General features: G+C 37.9%; 1 protein-coding gene across 4 annotated transcripts in view; it reads left to right on the forward strand.

The window, feature by feature from the left end:
• Positions 1–5,764: 5,764 nt before the first annotated feature.
• csnk1a1 (casein kinase 1, alpha 1) overlaps positions 5,765–18,319 on the forward strand; it is a 39,379-nt gene continuing 26,824 nt past the window's right edge. For all 4 annotated transcript variants that reach the window (XM_072396259.1, XM_072396261.1, XM_072396262.1 and 1 more), the window contains exons 1-4: positions 5,765–6,462; positions 6,755–6,861; positions 12,822–12,948; positions 13,403–13,501. In XM_072396259.1, the coding sequence (XP_072252360.1) occupies positions 6,340–6,462; positions 6,755–6,861; positions 12,822–12,948; positions 13,403–13,501 (456 nt within the window). In that variant the 5' untranslated portion in view covers positions 5,765–6,339. The remainder of the gene's footprint in view (positions 6,463–6,754; positions 6,862–12,821; positions 12,949–13,402; positions 13,502–18,319) is intronic.

Below are 18,319 nucleotides of genomic sequence, written 5' to 3' on the forward strand. Positions count from 1 at the left end.
CGGTGGATGTTTACAGCCTGGACCGCTTGAGCTCATTCCTGATTTTGGGTGTTGCACAGACCCATGTACAGATATGTAGTTCGCTTGTCTGCTCTACTGCGCCTGTTGCACATCAACTACATCATTCACCTTTCCAATGCACACAATACACAAGTCTCTACAGAACCAAACAAGACAACTTACTTCAGCTTGTACTATCATAAAAGTTCATTGTATTGTAGTGGACCTAAGGGATGTATAATGCAACTCAGGTGGCCACCTCTTTGGCACCTCCCTTAGCTCCTCCCCATGTTGTGTGGGGTGACTATATAAAGGCTCAAAATGGTTCCATTCAGCCTCTTGCTGAGCTGGTGCGGTTAACTGATCAAGGTGGTGAGTAAGGTCCCCTTCCTGTCTGCCTGCCTGTCTGTCTGTAATTAAAATCTGGCTTTTCACTAACATGTGTTGTTTTGTCTTTTAGGTTTACTTGCTGCTGTGCTGTTTTGTTAGTTTGTTTTGTACAGTTCTGTCATACAGTTTTTGGTTTGTTTCCCTTTGTTCTGTTTTGTGTATTTCTTTGTTTATCCAGTTTGGTTAGTTTAAGTGTTTTTGTCCCATTTACATTTGTAATATTGTTTTATGGATTAAGTTGCTGGTTTTGTTAACCCTCTTTGTTTGTTGTTCTTTTGAGTTTCAATGTGGCCTGATTGTCATCAGGTGGGAGGCTAGGCACCGTGGTGAGGGCCTCACTTCCCATTTTGCATGCAAGTAGACACTGGGGCACTTCTAGTGTGGTTGTAGTGGTTTCTTTTTGTAGTGTTGCATCCCAGGTTAAGAAGGAGGGACACACTCACCCAGTAGTATGCTTCCCACTGAGGCTCCAGTACACTGATTTTATTTTTCTGTTGTTTGGATTTTAGCATTGTTATAGTCTGCTTTTTAGCTTCCTTTTTGTTAATAAAAATCATTTTACAAACGTATCTTGTGTTTAACCTTTTTTCTTTTTATGCAGGAGCAGTTTTACTTTTGCTTTATTTGTCAGCATTTTCAATGAATAGATTTGTTTTATTTACGTGCACTGCCTCTGCCTCTTCAGTCACGACCCTGTGTCCGTATACATATTTGTATTCCAGTTGTTATATCTTGGGGTGCAAGTCCCCAGGTGACGTTGTTGGCCCATACAATTCCTTATGCTACCCTGCTCCTTGCCACAGTATGAAAGTATATATTAATGAAAGATAACTGTTCTGTGTCCCATTAGTATTATTGTTCCACTATCTGTGACTGCTCTCACAGAGAAACCACATTCTGTCCTAAGGTTTGTTGTTTAGTACTTTATTATAAACATCAGCCTTCAGTGTTTGAATCATTATAGCCACAGTTTATTTAGATTTTGGGCTGTTTACATAACTGCAGAGCGACACGTGTAGGATTAGGATAGCAAGGATTAAGAACAGGTTTTTTTTTTTTTTAGGTGGGAGATCGCATCTCTGTGAAGGAGGGCAGCTTCCACTTCAAGGGTTATGACTGTAAAATGGTTCAGGGGGAGATGGGACTTTTTCTTCTGTTATGGATTCTATTGGGGTGGGTATTGAGACAAGGATAGGATGGGAAAACGAGGCACTTAGATCACAACATATAACGGGTAAAGATTTTACAGGGATTATCAATCGGGAATGATCTGTCATTATGAATATAAAAAATGACCGTAGGAGGCATAGGTACAGGGTGAACTCTAACTTTTTTTTACGTGGAACGTGAAGTGCATTACTGAGCCAGTAAAACATAGAAAGGAACTAATTTACTTGAGACAGATGTAAGCAAATGTGTTGGTTTTTTTTTTTAAAGAGAAACATTTGAAAAATGAAGCGCATAATAAAATTAGAGCCAGATAGTTAAATCAAGTATACCACTCCCGGTTTACAGCAAAGGTGAGGGTAGTGGCCATAATAATCAGCAAAAATATTCCTTTTTACACAAGTCTACCATACCAGTCCAAGAAGGGAGATATATTTTGGTCACAGGAGAGATACACTCCATTCCAGTTACATTACTGAATGTGTATAGACCATGTGTGTAGATGATTCAGAATTTTTTTAGGAAAACTTTTAGTCTGATCCCAGATATTTCTGATACAAATTTGATTATTAGCAGTGACTTCTATTTGGTCTTAGATACCTGTTTGGACATATCATTAAATCAGAGATTCATAAGACAAAATCAGACACTGGCACCCATGTTATTTCACACAACAATATTAATAACATATTTAAAAAAGTTCAACTAATGCTGGTTCGATGCCAAGATGCAGTTTTGCTGGAATGGACCCCATTCAAATTGGTATTGGAAAAATTCATATATTTGGTGTTAGAATTTACAAAGAAATATAATAGGTTATTTGAGGCTAACTTTATGGCCATATTAACCAAGGTTAGAAATAAAGTAGAGTTCTGGAAAGCCCTCCCTATTTCCTTCATAAGTAGACTAAATGCAGTTAAAATGGTTTGTCTCCCTAAGTTACTATACCTCTTTCAAAATCTACCGATATTTCTCTGTAAAACCTGTTTTTAAAAATGATTGTAATTTTTCCAATCATTTGGAATTACTGTTTGATGGTGAGGTTCAGGTTTTATCTCCTTTTTATTCTAGTTTATCTCCCCAATTATTGTTTTATTTTATTATTCACGTTACAAGTTTCATATTGTGTTTGTATGATTTACATGCACTTGATAATGCTGTATTTGATATTTGAAATGAGGCATGGTCTGTTTCAAAGAAAGCTGTATTACTCTGCTGTTTGATTCACAATAATATTTGAAACACATTATCAGACTCATCTCACCTCAGTCACTCTGAGTTTGAACAGTTGCCCTGATGTTTCAGGACATTTAGAGACAAAACAAACAGGTTTGAGAATATTTTTAATGCCAGCACCATAAGGGCATTAAAAAATGCATAATTTCACTTCCTGCAATATTATCTGCTGTAATATGTGTGCTTGAATGTTCACGATAGTGACTGTTGCTTTTTAAAAATCTTTTTTTATTTATTATTTTGGAGGTTTTAGATACAGTTTTTATTGTTTTGCATCAAACACTGCATTTAGATTTTGTAGTATTAACTTACATTGACAATAAAAATATTCAGATTTTGATTTTTTTTTTTCCAGGCCACCATTGAAAATGTCCTGTTCTACCTCACCAGATATCAAGTTATTTCTTGATGATTCTGTATGTCATTGCTCATTGTTTGTTGATTTTTGTTGTTCAGTTCTCTATCTCATGTTCTGGTTTAGTCAATCTTGAAGTTAGTCTTACTTCTTGTTTCATTTTGTAGAGTCTGGTCCCTTGTGTTTGCTGTTAAGATAACTTCATATTCTTGTTTTACACCTTTTTAGCTAATCCCCGCCACTTGTCTTTTGTCAGTCATTTGCTCCCTCATATAGATATTCCTTGGTTTCCTTTTTCATAGCCAGATTATTGTTAGAAATTTTCTTCATATGTTACCAGTGTTAGCCAGTCCTGCATCTTTGCTTCAGATCTGTTTCGAGTGTTTAATTTTTTATTTTGTTAGATCCCCTGCTATTACCTTATGCACCTTATGTTTGTTTTGAAGTAAATCCTTTACTGCCCCAATCTGCTCATGAGCCTGCACATAGGTTCTGCTCCTTCGCCACCACTTTGTGACACATGCAGTTTAATGATTCTGTAAAGAGTTTGTTTATTTGTTTGAATGTTTTGGCACTATGAATCATATGCACCGTGAGTGAATGTTAACTGCTAAGAGTTGCTTAACTGCTTTTATTGTTTCCGTGAAAGTGACCAAGTTACTACAACAAATAAACCTTTGAGAGCACATTTGTCACATCAAGTGTTTTGTTCTCAATAAAACTGCCCAGTGTCAGATGAAGAAAAACACAAAAAGTGAACAACTAATTTTTACTAATTCAAATATCTAGAAAAAAGAAATAATTTAAAAGACATTTGTACATTATTTAAAACATCCTACGTTCATAATTATTTTAGTTTTGAAATATTGGATTATAGAAATATGATCTCAGAAAGTTGTTGATTAAACTGAATCTGATAAAAGTACCAAAAAAAGGAGAAATGGAAAGAACATTATAATGTTAAAAGAATAACTAGTACACCTCTAAAGCAAATAAAATTAATATGCATTCAAGGCATTCAAATTCCCTCATGATGATAAATATACAGTATGAAGCTCTTTGCTCATGTTAGGGAGACTTGGGCTTCACTCTGGAGCCAGGCCTTGGTAAGAGGCTTGACGGCGAGCGCCTGGTGATCGGACCCTCTCATATGGTGTCCAGTCAGGCACAGCCAAAAAAAGATACATGAGACCACCCTCCTGTCGACCCAGGAGGCAGCATAATGATCTGGTGAATTGTTGATTTGGACCTTAATGAACCCAATAACAGTTCAGAGTACCCAGCCTTACCCTAACCCAAATTTGATAATGTTATTATTGTTGTTGTTATTATTATTGCAAATCACAAACAAACAACACAATAAAAATAATAAAGCTGTATGTTTTCACAGTACATTTTCCAAAGGATGAAAATTAGAAAATACATTTCTTAGCAAATACGATATGTGGAATGAAAATAATATTGACCCAAAAAAACTTTCAAAAGAAATTGGTTTGATGTGGGATCATTGGTTATGAGTCCACTCTTTCTCTCTGGTGAACACTTACACACTTTATTACTAATATATTACTATATTTCCTGTATCACCCAAATAATTCGCAATTGTTTCTGATGCAGTTCTAAATGCTCAGACATTCATGATCTTCTCCCAAAGATAGATACTGCTTTGTACCATTCTTTCATTCAAGCACTATTCATACTTTCACTGACTAGTCTTTCATCAACTACTAAGAGTTAAATGTGGTTATTAAAAGCATCAGAGAAACACTGTCATTGCTGTCCTGCCTTGCTCTGTAAAATAACACTTTAAAAGAGTCAGTTTTAATTGCTGATGGTCTTGTTTGTGGCAAAGAAAATATCTGATTTTTTTTTTTTTAAACTGAAAAATACCTAAAGCAGAATAAATAAACAAGAATGGGAACGTTTTGTGTATTTAGTCACAAGGTTTAATACATATCAGGTGGACCTGCACCTACACAATAAATGTCTGGTCTCATAACTTTCTTAATGATAAATGTACAGTTTTCCCAAAATACATATCTGTGTCGGTTTTCCTGAAAGACATGGAAAATATTGACATTTAGGAGAATCGCTTGTTATAATATTTTATAACAAATACAATATCACCAGAGATACCAGAGATATCTCACCAGAGATACACACCAGAGAGGTTGTTCACCTGAAAATAAAACTTGATTGGTGTCTGTGCACCTTTTAACAATGATGAATAAATAATCATTGTAATCCTGCTGTACTTTAAGTGAATGATTTAAATAAATAAATTAAAAAACATCGCTGTCAAATAAATAAAATCCATCTCTGGGCGCGTTCAATGCCCCTGGGGTGGAAAAACAATAATCAATAATCACAAACGTCTTTGGTGGTCGTGTTGTTTATATGAAACTTTATAGAGTTATTTCAAAGCACGTGAAAAATTCAAAATTGTGAGGACTTTATAACCATTCCACCATCTAATTTTGCGGCTGATGACTTGTGAGGGCTTATTACGAAAAGGCATTCCTCTGCTTTGGCTTTCATGCGCTTCATCGCTGTCAGTACTAAGACTTTCGATATTCCCTGAACACGTCATGAGATATCTAACCTTAGCTAATCGCCTTCAACGGAAACCAGCTGAGAAAGGGTAGAGAAGACAAGATGGCGGAGTGAGTGGGTTGCGCTTTGTAAGAACGGTTGCAACCCTTAAAGTTGAGCGAAAACGGTCTTTAAGGATTGTAAGATCAACAATACCATCAGAAGAGTGTTTTTTGCTTCTCGGGTGGGAGGAGGTCTGGACTTTTTTTTTCAGCGGCGGTCCTTGTGACAGCGTTAGCTTGATGCTAACGTTAGATCTGACTAACATTAGCTGCTAACCTCGGTTGTTGTTTGAGGCCTTAAGCTTGTTCGGATTTAGTTTTGGATGTATAAACTGTGACATTCACACGACATTTCTTGTTTCTCCAGGGACTATATTGAAGACCCTTGTAGTCGGTAACTTATGACTAAAACTAAAAGTCATCTTATGAAATTTTCCTTGTTTCTTCTTTGTCGAGAACATTGTTTGAAGTAAAAGCTAGTCCATAAGTACTCTTAATAACGCCATTCACCACTCTGTATGTCCTGCTGATAATCGGGCTACGCTGACATACGTTTCGAAAAGCTGATCAGTTGAAGTTTGTCCTTTGGTGGATATTATGGCGAGCAGCAGTGGCTCCAAAGCCGAATTCATAGTCGGTGGAAAATACAAGCTCGTCAGAAAAATTGGATCGGGATCTTTCGGCGACATATATCTGGCGATCAACATCACAAATGGAGAGGTAAATTTAATACTGTATCTGTGTTGTTGCATGGGACTTAATGGGCCAGCTGATACGTTGGTGGCTATGTTTAAAGTATTTTCGGCATATCTCAACTTGGCTATTGAGGTTAGCAAGGCCACTGCTGATAATCTTTAAAATTATTTGTCTAAAGGTTCTGGAGTCAAAGGTCTCTTAATAGGCATTAAATTCACATTGTGTGTGCTAAAATATTAGTAGCCGATTAATCGTCGCAGTGATAGCAAGAGCTGTTCACATCCAGAAATACATGCTATCTTTTTCTCATTTTCAGGAGGTAGCTGTTAAATTGGAATCACAAAAAGCCAGACACCCACAGTTGTTATATGAAAGCAAGCTGTACAAGATCTTACAAGGAGGTGTCGGGATTCCACACATCAGGTAAAAAGAAAATCTTTTTCTCTGTGTCCTTTTCCGACTATGGAGGTAAAGTGTCTCATTATGTTCGTGTGATATCGTTTCCTTTGGGACACCTAGTGCCACCGTGAAGTGGTAGCAGTCTCGTTGGCATTAAGGTTGCTAATCAGCCTAACATTACTTAATCTCCTCACAAGAATAGAATCTCATAGGGTTTCCACTTTACTCGAGTTTCTTGCTGTCAACCCCGTGCAGGCCTCAGTTGTACACTTTGATCCAGAATAACAGCTGCCAGAGCGAGGAAAAGCTATGTAGATGGAAATGGCCGCTCCTCTTTTGTTGTGCTAGCTCCCAACATGTCTTCCTCTCCCTGCTAGAAAATGGCGGCGGAGCTAAGGAGCGGGCACAACAGGCTAAGCTCCACGGTGAAAGTACGTTTTCACGGGGTGATTTCAATCGTTACATGGCATAGCTTCACTCTATAACGATGTGGCCGAATATGTGCTGTTGAAGTAACTATTGAGGGTGAAGTGTAGCCTCAAATGGCGAGAATTGAGCTGTGCACAGACACTGTTTCAGTTAACATCTATAACAACATTTTGTGGACAGTATAACATACATAATTGGCTTCCAAGAGATAGTGACAACTAATCTGCAACCGATTAAAGCTTCCATAATAAGCTAATTGCTAACTGTTAATTGAAGTGTGGCTTTAACAAAAAAATTTGTGATTGGGCTGCATGTAGATTTTTATTTGGCAAGGATGTTGATAATAAAACTATTAATTATTGTTGTAAATCATTCAAACACTAGAGTTGGTACTTTAGAGCAGTGATGTTATGTAGTTAAATCCAGCAACAAACCCTTTTAATCTAATCTGGTGAAGGTCTGATATTTAAAAAATGTAAAGATTAAGATTGAATCTCTGAGTTAAAACTGTAGTTTATTTATGTTTTTTTTTATTATTGTTATTATTTAATGTTTTAATCCTGTGTTAATGTGGAGAGAGCTACTCCCAAGCTCTGGCAAATTCAACTCTGAATTTAGGTGTGAGCTCAAAATTTTGTCCAATCTGTAATTTTACAGCAAATTTAATGACTGTAGTTCATAGCAGCAACACCACTATTCTTGTATCACAGCCTCACATACACCTTCCACATCTTCCTTTTAAGCCAGGACAGATGCACCTTTGTTGTTCATTATGTCAGGTATGAAAGTATAAAAGCAGTAGGTGGGTCAAAGTTTATCCCCCGCTGATATGCTCTGAATTGGTTCGGGAGTTAGTAACAGAGTTTAAACAATCCTGCCTCCTGTGCATCTACACACACCAAGCTGGTACACACCAACCTCTCCACTCTAACCAATGGAGTTTTTGTACTCTGGCGATTTTGCGACTCTGACTTGATGTGTGTAACAACACGGTGATGTTGGGCTGAGCCATCTTAGTTTGACATGTGTCAATTATGAGAACAAGCAGTGTTGGGTTAGCAAAGGTATCTTTATTTGTGCCAAAAGGCGAAACACAAATGAAAAAGGATACTGCTTTATTGTCAAAAGCTCATCTGGGCTTTTAAAGACATCCATAACTCCAGTTTTCCAATTCTAAAATTCCAGATCAACCAGAGTTGAAATGAAGCGTCCTGGACACACTAAAGCTCTTTTATTTGCATTAGATGTGTCACATTCAAATCTTGGTCAGTCTGTGAAAGTGATGGCATTAGTCACACTTTTACATGCCAGTGAAAGTAATGGAAAGAACCACAGTGCTTGAGTGTTATTTAATATTTAATTGGACATTAAAACAAGTGAGGTAAATCACCAATCCTTGGTTTTGTCATAATACTTTTAACAGTTAGTGTTAACATTAAACTATTGATCTATAATCGGACAGCGAGCAGAAGCCTCATCTCAAACACTTTGAAACCATTTTCTCTTGTTCATTTGGCTCAGACAAAGACAACTCTGTGTGTGCTGCAGCTGATTGTCCAAGGTAAAACAGAACTGTCTACTAACCTGATCTATTATTCTTTTTAGCAACTGATTAAAATTGCTCCTCAGCTCCCTGCAAAGACAACCTCCTACTGGACAACGTACATGTGTGCCAAAGGACACAATTTTGTCATGCAGAATAGAGCAGAAGTCTACAAAATATTTAGGAAAGTGAAAATTAATAAAAAAAAACAAAAAAAAAAACAAACAAAACATCTGTCTGAAGTTGGGTGATTATTAGTTCAGTCTTTATCATTTAAAATGGTTGCAGTTCAGATAGTTTTTTTTAATGTGTTCAGACTCAAAAACCTGCATTTAGATTGAAACTGTTTTGTTCATGGATGTTTTTAAGGATTTAAGTTTTATGCACCAAAACAAAAGTTAAAGTGGCACAAACTTGTTACAGAGTTTGTTCACTATACTCTACAGCCAATCAGAGTTCCCCACTTTCACTGCCCAATCCGATGCCGATTTAACATTTTAAATCGGCTGAAAAAAATGCCCAGACGAGTCTGACAGAGCTGATGATGCGTTACACACCGCGACTGACGCTGTAGACCTTCCCAGCAGCGAAGAGCCACACAGATTGGAGCTCAGTGCGAACTCAAGTAGCCGCCCAAATATATCCTTTGTTGTTGTTAGTATTACCATGTTGTGGTTAGACCTGGGGTCCATTTCACAAAGCAGTTTTAGAGAAAACTCTGAGTTTTTGAAGACATTCTTTTGTTTCTTTCTTGTCAGCTAATCTTGTTGCAGATTATTAAAGTCCAGATAAAGCAGAGCACGACATTGACATTCACGCTCTTTCTTGGGATTTGGACTGATGGAAATGATCATGCAGTTCTCTGATTTGGCCAACGGAAAAACAGCTAATGTGATGCCTTAATTTATTTTTCCTTGTTGAAACCTGTCAGTGATTATCCGTGATACTTGATGTCAACTGTCCAACAATTTCATGTTTGTTGAGCAGCCTGTTCTTCACACGCTGTAGCAGTTACTATTGCAAACACACAGCCCAATGGAATAATGAGCTGGATTTGGGTTTGGAAGGTTTCAACCACATAACTTCAAAGTTCCTGGGAGTTTCGCCTCATAGCTGAAGGCAAAGGTTCTATGTTTTTTATATTTTTTCAGTAGACTTTTCCGTTGCTTGTAGAATTGTACTCATGCTGCCTTGATGTTGCAACATAGTCTTGTTGGAGCTTGTCCAACCTGTTAGTCTTGCTGCCACTCCTCTACTCTTACATCCTGGATTATTTTTTATCCAGTCACCACCCATCACAGTTTCAGTGTTTTCCTCATTCTTTTTTCCCCTCATAGTTTTTGTTGTTTGCTCACATTGACTCCACCCTAGTGGTTCATATAAAGAAAGGGGAACTGACTAAAAGTCAGTGCAGAACAATAGTTGTTTTAATGTTGTACATTTTCAGACAAATTGCTTTGACTTTTCTGTTCTGACTCTTTGATGTCTGCCTTGGTCGACCTGTCAGTTTCCCCTTTTACAACTTTCTCTTTTTGTTTGGACTTGCTCCAAATTTCAGACACAGCTGACCGGGAACAACCAGCATCTTTTGGTACATCCTGAGTTAAATTACCTTCTTGAAGGAATTTTATTATCCTGTCGATTGTTTCCACTGACAACTCTTTTTTTTTTTTTTTTTTTTTTAGGGCCATGCTTTATGTCAGTCAGCAGCTCCTGAAGTTCAACAAGAACTCTTAAACTAGACACTCATTTACACATTTACACATCTTTGTTATACAGATACAAAATACAATGTGAGTCTATCATCTGTTATCCATTTTAAAATAATTTTATCAAAACCTTTTTTGCTATTTTTTTTGGTGAAGCCAGAAAGATCAGCTATTTAATAGTTTTTGTCATAACTGTGATTTGTTTATTACATTTTTAACAAAATCTGTTTCAAACTATTTTAAGCGTGATGTTTCCATCATTTTTGCTGGGGGTTGTATGTTTTTTTTTGTCTTTCTTCTTCTTCAAAGATGTAGTCCAATTCAAGGCAATTCTATTCCAGTTCATTGTAATACAACAATTCTGTCAAATTAACCTAATTCATAAAATGCCAAATCATAAAAAAAACTTGTCTGGCTTTGGAGATCAACGGATCACACATAAACTTGTCTTTGATTAAATGCCTGTCCTGAGCATGGATGAGGTGACGGTGGAAAGAAGAAGAAAAAAAACCTCCCTTTTCAAAAAGAAACAACCTCCAACAGAACCAAGAATGGCAGCCGTGTGCCTTGACTGGTTGGAGGTTGAAAGGACAGAACAGAGGGAACAACAAGCAACATATAAACATATATGGAGATTTAAATGAGCAGTGTGATGAGAGGTGCTCTTGGCATCTTTTGAGGTCCTGACACAAAACCCTGTGGAACTCGGTAATAAACTTTAGTCTGTGCAAAAGACTCATTGGCATGCAAACTCGATCCAGTCTTTTATGGCTCCTTTAATCCATCTGCGCACAATTCCTGCCTTAATGGAAAACTGATCCAGTAAGGCTATCTTGTAACAATACAGAGATCACTTGGATATGTCTGAGAATTCCTATGCATGCAGATTAACTTGCAATGCAGTGGTACACTCTGAAAAATCTGTTTTCAAAATTTTCGTGAGGATCTAGTCATTTCTCTTTAATTGATATAACCTGCATGGCCCAACCTAACCGTGTAATGTGTTCCAGCCTCTGTCCCTGACTGAGCTGCTGTCACACTCGTCTGTTACTGTAGGTTTACAGTATGTGAAAGTTCTGGTACAAGTGGCAGATTGTTAAGTATCATTTGTCTTGTGAATGTTTACTTGTTGGGTCCTTTGGTGGGTCCTTTTACTTGTTAGGAGGCTGAGGAGTAACTAATTACCTTACACAGTGAGCAAATCAAAGTAGAAGATGGAGGGAGAGTGGAGGCTATGCTAAGCAAGTGGATCTTAGTTCTACAAATGGAATAACTGTATGTACCAAAAGATTTAAAGAAGACTGAGTGGAACATTGGTCTGTTTAAATATGTCGCATACAAATGAAGTTAGGGATGTTCACTGATCCTAGAGGAGCTACGATTTCAATTGGGTAAAAGCAGAGCAAAGAGGGAGGGATACAATATCATATGCCTAAATCTTATGTTAACCAGTTTTATAAAATCTAGATGGATGTATAGTGACAGTGTGAGCCTTGCTAGTGTGGCATCTTGTCTTGAGTAGAATAACTTATCTTCTTGTTACTGGTAGTACTACATTCCATAAAGATATGCATATTATGTCCTCAGATAAAGCTATGGTTTTTTTTATAAATATCTGACATCTGATCTTCGTAAACCACTTTGAGGGAAAAAAATATCCAGTGCTTATGAGGAACCCTGATCAATGAGACTTAATGGACTAGTTATCCTCTGATAACCCAGTCCTACTAAAGTACTTTGACAACACATTCAGTATTTTCATTGTTGTAAAACTCTGGTGCGTCTCTATTAACAAATGCAATTTGTTAGTTGGAGTCGTGCTAAGAGTCGCACATTCTGTAATTCTTGCTCCCCTTCATATACATTTCATTTTCAGCTCTGCGACTACCTCTGGTGCCTCAGAGGCAAATTTTCCACCTCCCATCCTGCCTCTGTGCTTGTACACAGGGTACTGATGTAGAACAAAAACACATCAGTGAGGACTTGAAATGGATTGTGTGAAAGAAGCTACAGTCGCACACTCGCCCACATTTTTGAGCTACCTTTATATGACATAAATTAAGGGAATATGAATCATGATAGTATTGACATAATTTACCCACTACCTGTTAAAGTACATGTCTGATACCCAACCTTAATTGTGTCCAACATCTGCTAAACTAAAAAAATCAGTTTGTGTGTCAGATTTTCTTTCCCGCAGTCCCAGAGCATAAAGAGCCCAATCTGTTGATGTGTTGATATAACCTGTGACTGAGATCACCTTTTAAAGACAAAAGCGTTCTTTATGTTGCTCTTGTCATCAGGTGGTATGGCCAAGAGAAAGACTACAATGTCCTAGTCATGGATCTGCTGGGACCCAGTCTGGAGGATCTGTTTAACTTCTGCTCTCGCCGCTTCACAATGAAAACAGTCCTTATGCTGGCAGACCAGGTAACAATGACATACACACAGCTACCTCTTTGATTGTGAAAGACTATCTGTTAAAAGCTGTTATTGGGATGATGCAGAAACACAGCAACAAGGTACTGGTGCCAACATGCAGGATTATAGTCTGTGTGTGGTAATCGTGCCATTTTATCATGTAATTGCAAGAAAGAATAAGTTAATTAATAATGCATTGCCTTGATGTTGATGGTGTCATGTTCTTGTCTTGGCTTTTGGCTGAGAGAAGATAACGTGTTAAAATCCATCAAGTGAAAAACTGGAATATGTGCCAGTTGTCCTGACACATCCCTGAAAAAGAAGAGTTGCTTGAGATCGAAATCTTTCATATTTTACCTTTGCACTCTCGTAGCAGTAGGTAAGTGATGGGATAGTGAGCAATTTACCAAAATGTTTAACTATGCCTGTTCCCTCTTTCTGTTCTTCTCTTTCCCTTCTTCAGATGATCAGCAGAATTGAGTATGTACACACAAAGAACTTCATCCATAGAGACATCAAACCAGACAACTTTCTCATGGGGATTGGCCGTCACTGTAACAAGGTAAGGGTACTGCAGGTCTTATACTTGCTGCATGGCTTATAGAAGGGCCCTATACAGTAAGTAATAAACAGCTGTACGTCATATAATAGTGTTATAGTGGTATTTTGATGCTGCACCTATTGGTTACAACATCATTAAAAACCAGTGAGTGAGGTAAAGCACATCTTGTTATAATGGCACCTGCCTAGGGTTGGGATGTAAGGCAGCAAAAATATGGTAAAGTGCTCCCAGGGCTCCTTAATGTGCCAGGTGAGTGAGGGCTGTTTGGTGTACCATACCACTGGACAGCTACTTCAGCACATTTTACTAAAGATTCTAATGCTGGCTATGTTTGAAAGTTATCGGAGCGCAGGGTTAATATCAGCTTATTTCGCATGGAAAACAGTTCTGGTGCAAACTGGTCTCTGCAGTTCACAGTCAAACGTGTCCACAAAGGGTAAGTAAATGTCAGAACTAGACCAGGGATGAATGTAGTCTTATCAATCATATCGTCTTTTAATCATGGGAACAACCCAATGTGCAGGGGAAGAGTTAACCACTGGATGCACTATGAGAAGAAGACAAGCAAGGGGGGCTCCGGACACTTGGGCTCATCCACCAACATATTCTTAAGAATTTTCTTAAATTTTTTAAATGTCAAAAATTTCTAAAGAAAACGTCAGCTTCATTAACATGTTCTTAAACTGCAAAAATTATTCTCTTCTTTGCTCTTAGATTGATGAATGCCAGTCTTTTCATAAACTGAAAGAACATGCCAGCTGTCTAATTTGTATAGGTAAATGCCGTAAAATGCCCATAAAAGGGCATGAGACTAAAGGGTCGTGTGCAGACACATCCAGCATTCTGGTGAGTCTGAGGGTTGGTCAGTGGTGTTATTAACCTATAGTCTCCTAAGAAAACAAATCATGATTAAAAAGCCTCTCTCTTAGGAAAGTTAATTGTTAATAGATATGTACCACCATGCCATGCGTCACCAGTTGCTCCTTGTTTTAGGTACATGCGCACAGAGCTGTTTTGTAAGATAAAGTAGCCATGTGTTCCTCATGGGAAGGAGGAGACCACATTCATCAGGTGGTTCTGGGAGTCGCAAATGAGTTGAACATTTATAGAGTGATCTATGCTTGGGGTTGAGGTATAGAAATGGATCTGGCAAGGGGGCTTTAACGTACGTATATGCAGTCTATTGCACCAATGGTGTAAGGAAGACCAGCAGTAGAATTAAATCCCCTCTTGACTGCAACTTGTTATTTAGCTGTATTTGGAAACTTTGTGTATTGTGTGGCCAGCTGATTTATTGTACCCACAGCCCCCACCACCCCGTTACCAGTTCCCACTGAAATGTTTCTGGTTGAGAGAACCTGCTCATGTGATGGAATAAGGTTGGATTGTTGCGTATGGCTCTACAGTGCTGACTTCAAAGGATTGCATTGGTCCTGAAGACAGCTTTTGGTAGTCTTAAGCATACAGATATGTATTTATAACTCTATACAAATAAATCACCCTTGACATGAAAGAGCAGCAACAGTAAATATGCTATTTTGTTTAGCACAGTTTCCAGTTAACTTAATGTAAATTAATACTTGATTAATTTTAAAATAACATGTTTGTGAATGACCAAAAGTTATTTAAAAATCTGGCAGTTATTACTGTATACTTTATTGTATTTTATTGAACTTGACAACAGAAGACACATGTTGTTCAAACATGTCAGCACTATAATGTGTAAGAGTACTCTTAGTATTCAGAAGATTTGTTCTTACCAAAGAAAGTAAGAACTTAAGTACAAATTTGTTGGTGAATAAAGTCTACTGTGGTATAGCGGCACCTGCCATTGTCCATTTTCTATTGAGGAAACATGCACACTTCACAAGTTTTCACCGGGCAGTGCAATATTAGAAAAAAAATTCAATGAGCAGTATCAGTGTTGTATATTATGTTGAAAAATGTAACTTGTAATATATGAATAAATACTTTGGTATTCAGCTCAGGTGTGTCAATGGGGGCAGCATTCCACTTCTGCCACTGGCATGCTGGTTAGTTGTAAAACATGCAGAAGAGTAAAAAAAAAATAATCCTAGGTGGAATGTGGCCCTCATTGATACACCTGTGCTTGTCCTATTTTTCCATGTTAAAATGTTTGCAATGGAAAAGGTCTACAGCCTACCATTTATTAGTCTTTCGCAGTGATGAGAAGGTTTCCAATGTGAACAAACTGAAACCTATCTGATGCTGTGCTATCTGATGTGAATAAAAATCTAAACTAATTAACTGGACAGTTGGAAAACATTTTAGACCCTCATCTCAGAAAACTAGGGTACAAATCTTTTAAAACTTGTTAAGTGATTGCACAGTTCACCCTCCCATCACTTTCGCTGCCTGTACAGTAAGTGTGAAGGGCTTTAGCTGAGAGCTGATGTCGTCGGAAAAACTGAGGAAATTAAGTAATACTGTTTTCATTGTGACTTTCTTCTTCAAGAAGACTGAGCTAAACACGGCCCCGATGTTAAGACTAAAGATATTTACAGTCTGTTACACATGCTCTGCTGTGTTGGTAAAAGGTAGCAACAGCCCTTGTCTTCATGATACACAACCCTGCTGGAAATTAAAGAAATTTCATTGTGTTGCTGGTGCATGAATAGTTTTACAGCTGTGCTGTGGACCGTCTCTTCCTCTCTGCACCACACCTGTATGATGATGTTGGTTTCCAGTCTGCATTGCCGCAGCTCCAGCTTCTTCGGTAAAAGAATTGATAAGTTCAGAGGTGTTCCATTGTGATGTTTTGTTACATTTGTTCAGTTCCCTTCCCAGTTCATTAGTGGGCTGCAAGTAAGTTTATTTAATTTTGTTTTATTCTAGGAAGGCAAAGGCGTCACCTCCAGGATCCAGAGTCCAGGGGGTTAGGGTGTAGATGGTTATTTGGAAATTGATTGTATATTTATCCAGGATATCAAGCGGTACTTAAACTTGATAAGCACATTCCTCAGAGCTGGACTCCTATCAGTTGTGGGCTGTTGAGACATGTTATGATTGTCATTTCCGCTCACATGCTAACAGATTTGAGCATGCACACTAGCTGTGTAACTTGTGTCGCTTGCGTAACTTGAACCATGATGCCGCTGTGTGCCATGTAGAGCTTCAGCTTGGGGCTGATTTTTCATCATGAAGTGTCAGGGTAGCAGTTCTGGGCAAAAACACTGCTAAAACATTCGTTGGTCATTGTACTCACATTATATAAGCAACAATATACCTTTAACTGTAATTTCAGGGTGTAGCCAATATGTCAGAAAAAAAGAAATTGCCCATTAATATGGTAAAAAAAAAATATAATTTTAATTTTATAAATAATGCAACTATCATTAAAGGTAAAAATGTCAATATAAGTAGACTTATTATTAAAGAAGCAGTGTGTAAGAGCCAGATTCTGTAATTTCCAAGTGCGTTTGAACGGTATTTGCTAGATTCTGTCATTTTCGCAACACTTCACGCTTGGGGGAAACTACGGTGACCTGATGCTGCGTGCAGCATACACTACCTAACGCCGCCATCACTTAAATTTGTTACGATGTCTTCTCCATCGAGTGAAATCACCTTCTCAAGTTCCGAGGCTACTTTTAGAGATATAAATTACAAATAGATGTCACATTTGGTTAGATATTCTGTGAAAAGATAACTTACAGTGAATGTCACTGTTAGTTGTTCTGCATTATATTAGTGTTTTGTAGACCCCAGGTGTGTGGTAATAAAAGCTAAAATTTGCTATGTAAGGCTAAATACTGTTTGTATTTAGTCTGATAGAGGGATAGCATTAGCAGGCAACACGTTTTTTTTCTCACCATTCGAAGTGTGTAACACTGGAATGGGAGATGGAGGAGAGAGGAAGTGGATGAGGTAGAGGACGAGGAGGCAGAGCTGCTTGAGCAGACAGGGCGAGGCAGGACGAACACAGCTGCTGCCTCACATGAAGAGGTTTGAAGATTATCTCCGTAACATGACGCAGAGTTATTTCTGCCCAGCTAACAAAGCTACTTAGTAGTTTTGGTGCATAAACTCACGTGAATCAACAGGGACACGGAGAAAACGTTAGGTTTGTTTAACCAGATCAGCTCATCTCCGTAACATGCACAGGGTACAACCACCAAACAACATTTATTATTTACATTAGTAACACTGAGCTGAATTATCTTTCCAGCAGAAAAGAGGCAACTTTGGCGTCACTTTTAATGCTCCATTTGGGAAAGGCGACCCCGATATTTACTTGTCTTTTGTCTCTAATCCTTTTGGACTAGTCATGTTTTCTTTTCTTTGATGACGACTCGTGGTCTTTAGAGGTTTGTTTTGCAGAACAGTAAGTTTGGTCCGCCATGTCTATTCAGATAACTTCACAAAATTGAAAAACTTCCAAAATATATTATCCGACCGCTTTCTCCTTCCTCTTTTTCTACAACATCACATCCGGCTTCTTCGTCTGCAAAGTAGCGGCGAATCACGCTTGCGTTACCCTTTGTCCCTTTTAGGCCACTGTAATCAATAAGGCGATGCAAGTGTGTCCTTCTATGTAAGCCTTTGTGTAGAGCAGACTGCGATTTATGTAAATAAAAAGGTGAAATCTAAAGTAATAAAAACGCAATGACTCGTTTCATAGGGTGACTATATAGCACTAACACCATAGTTATGTATCATATTCCTTTCTTTTATATATTTATTTCTTTAACCATAAATATTACACACTGCTCCTTTAATGTATCTGGAACCCCATTGTGAGATGTAACAGTTGGCAAACTGACAGAATTAATGCAAGTTCTTCAGTTGCTCTCCTTG

This window comes from Leuresthes tenuis, unplaced genomic scaffold, assembly GCF_036924035.1.
Source record: "Leuresthes tenuis unplaced genomic scaffold, fLeuTen1.0.hap1 SCAF_11, whole genome shotgun sequence".
Taxonomy (NCBI): Eukaryota; Metazoa; Chordata; class Actinopteri; order Atheriniformes; family Atherinopsidae; genus Leuresthes; species Leuresthes tenuis.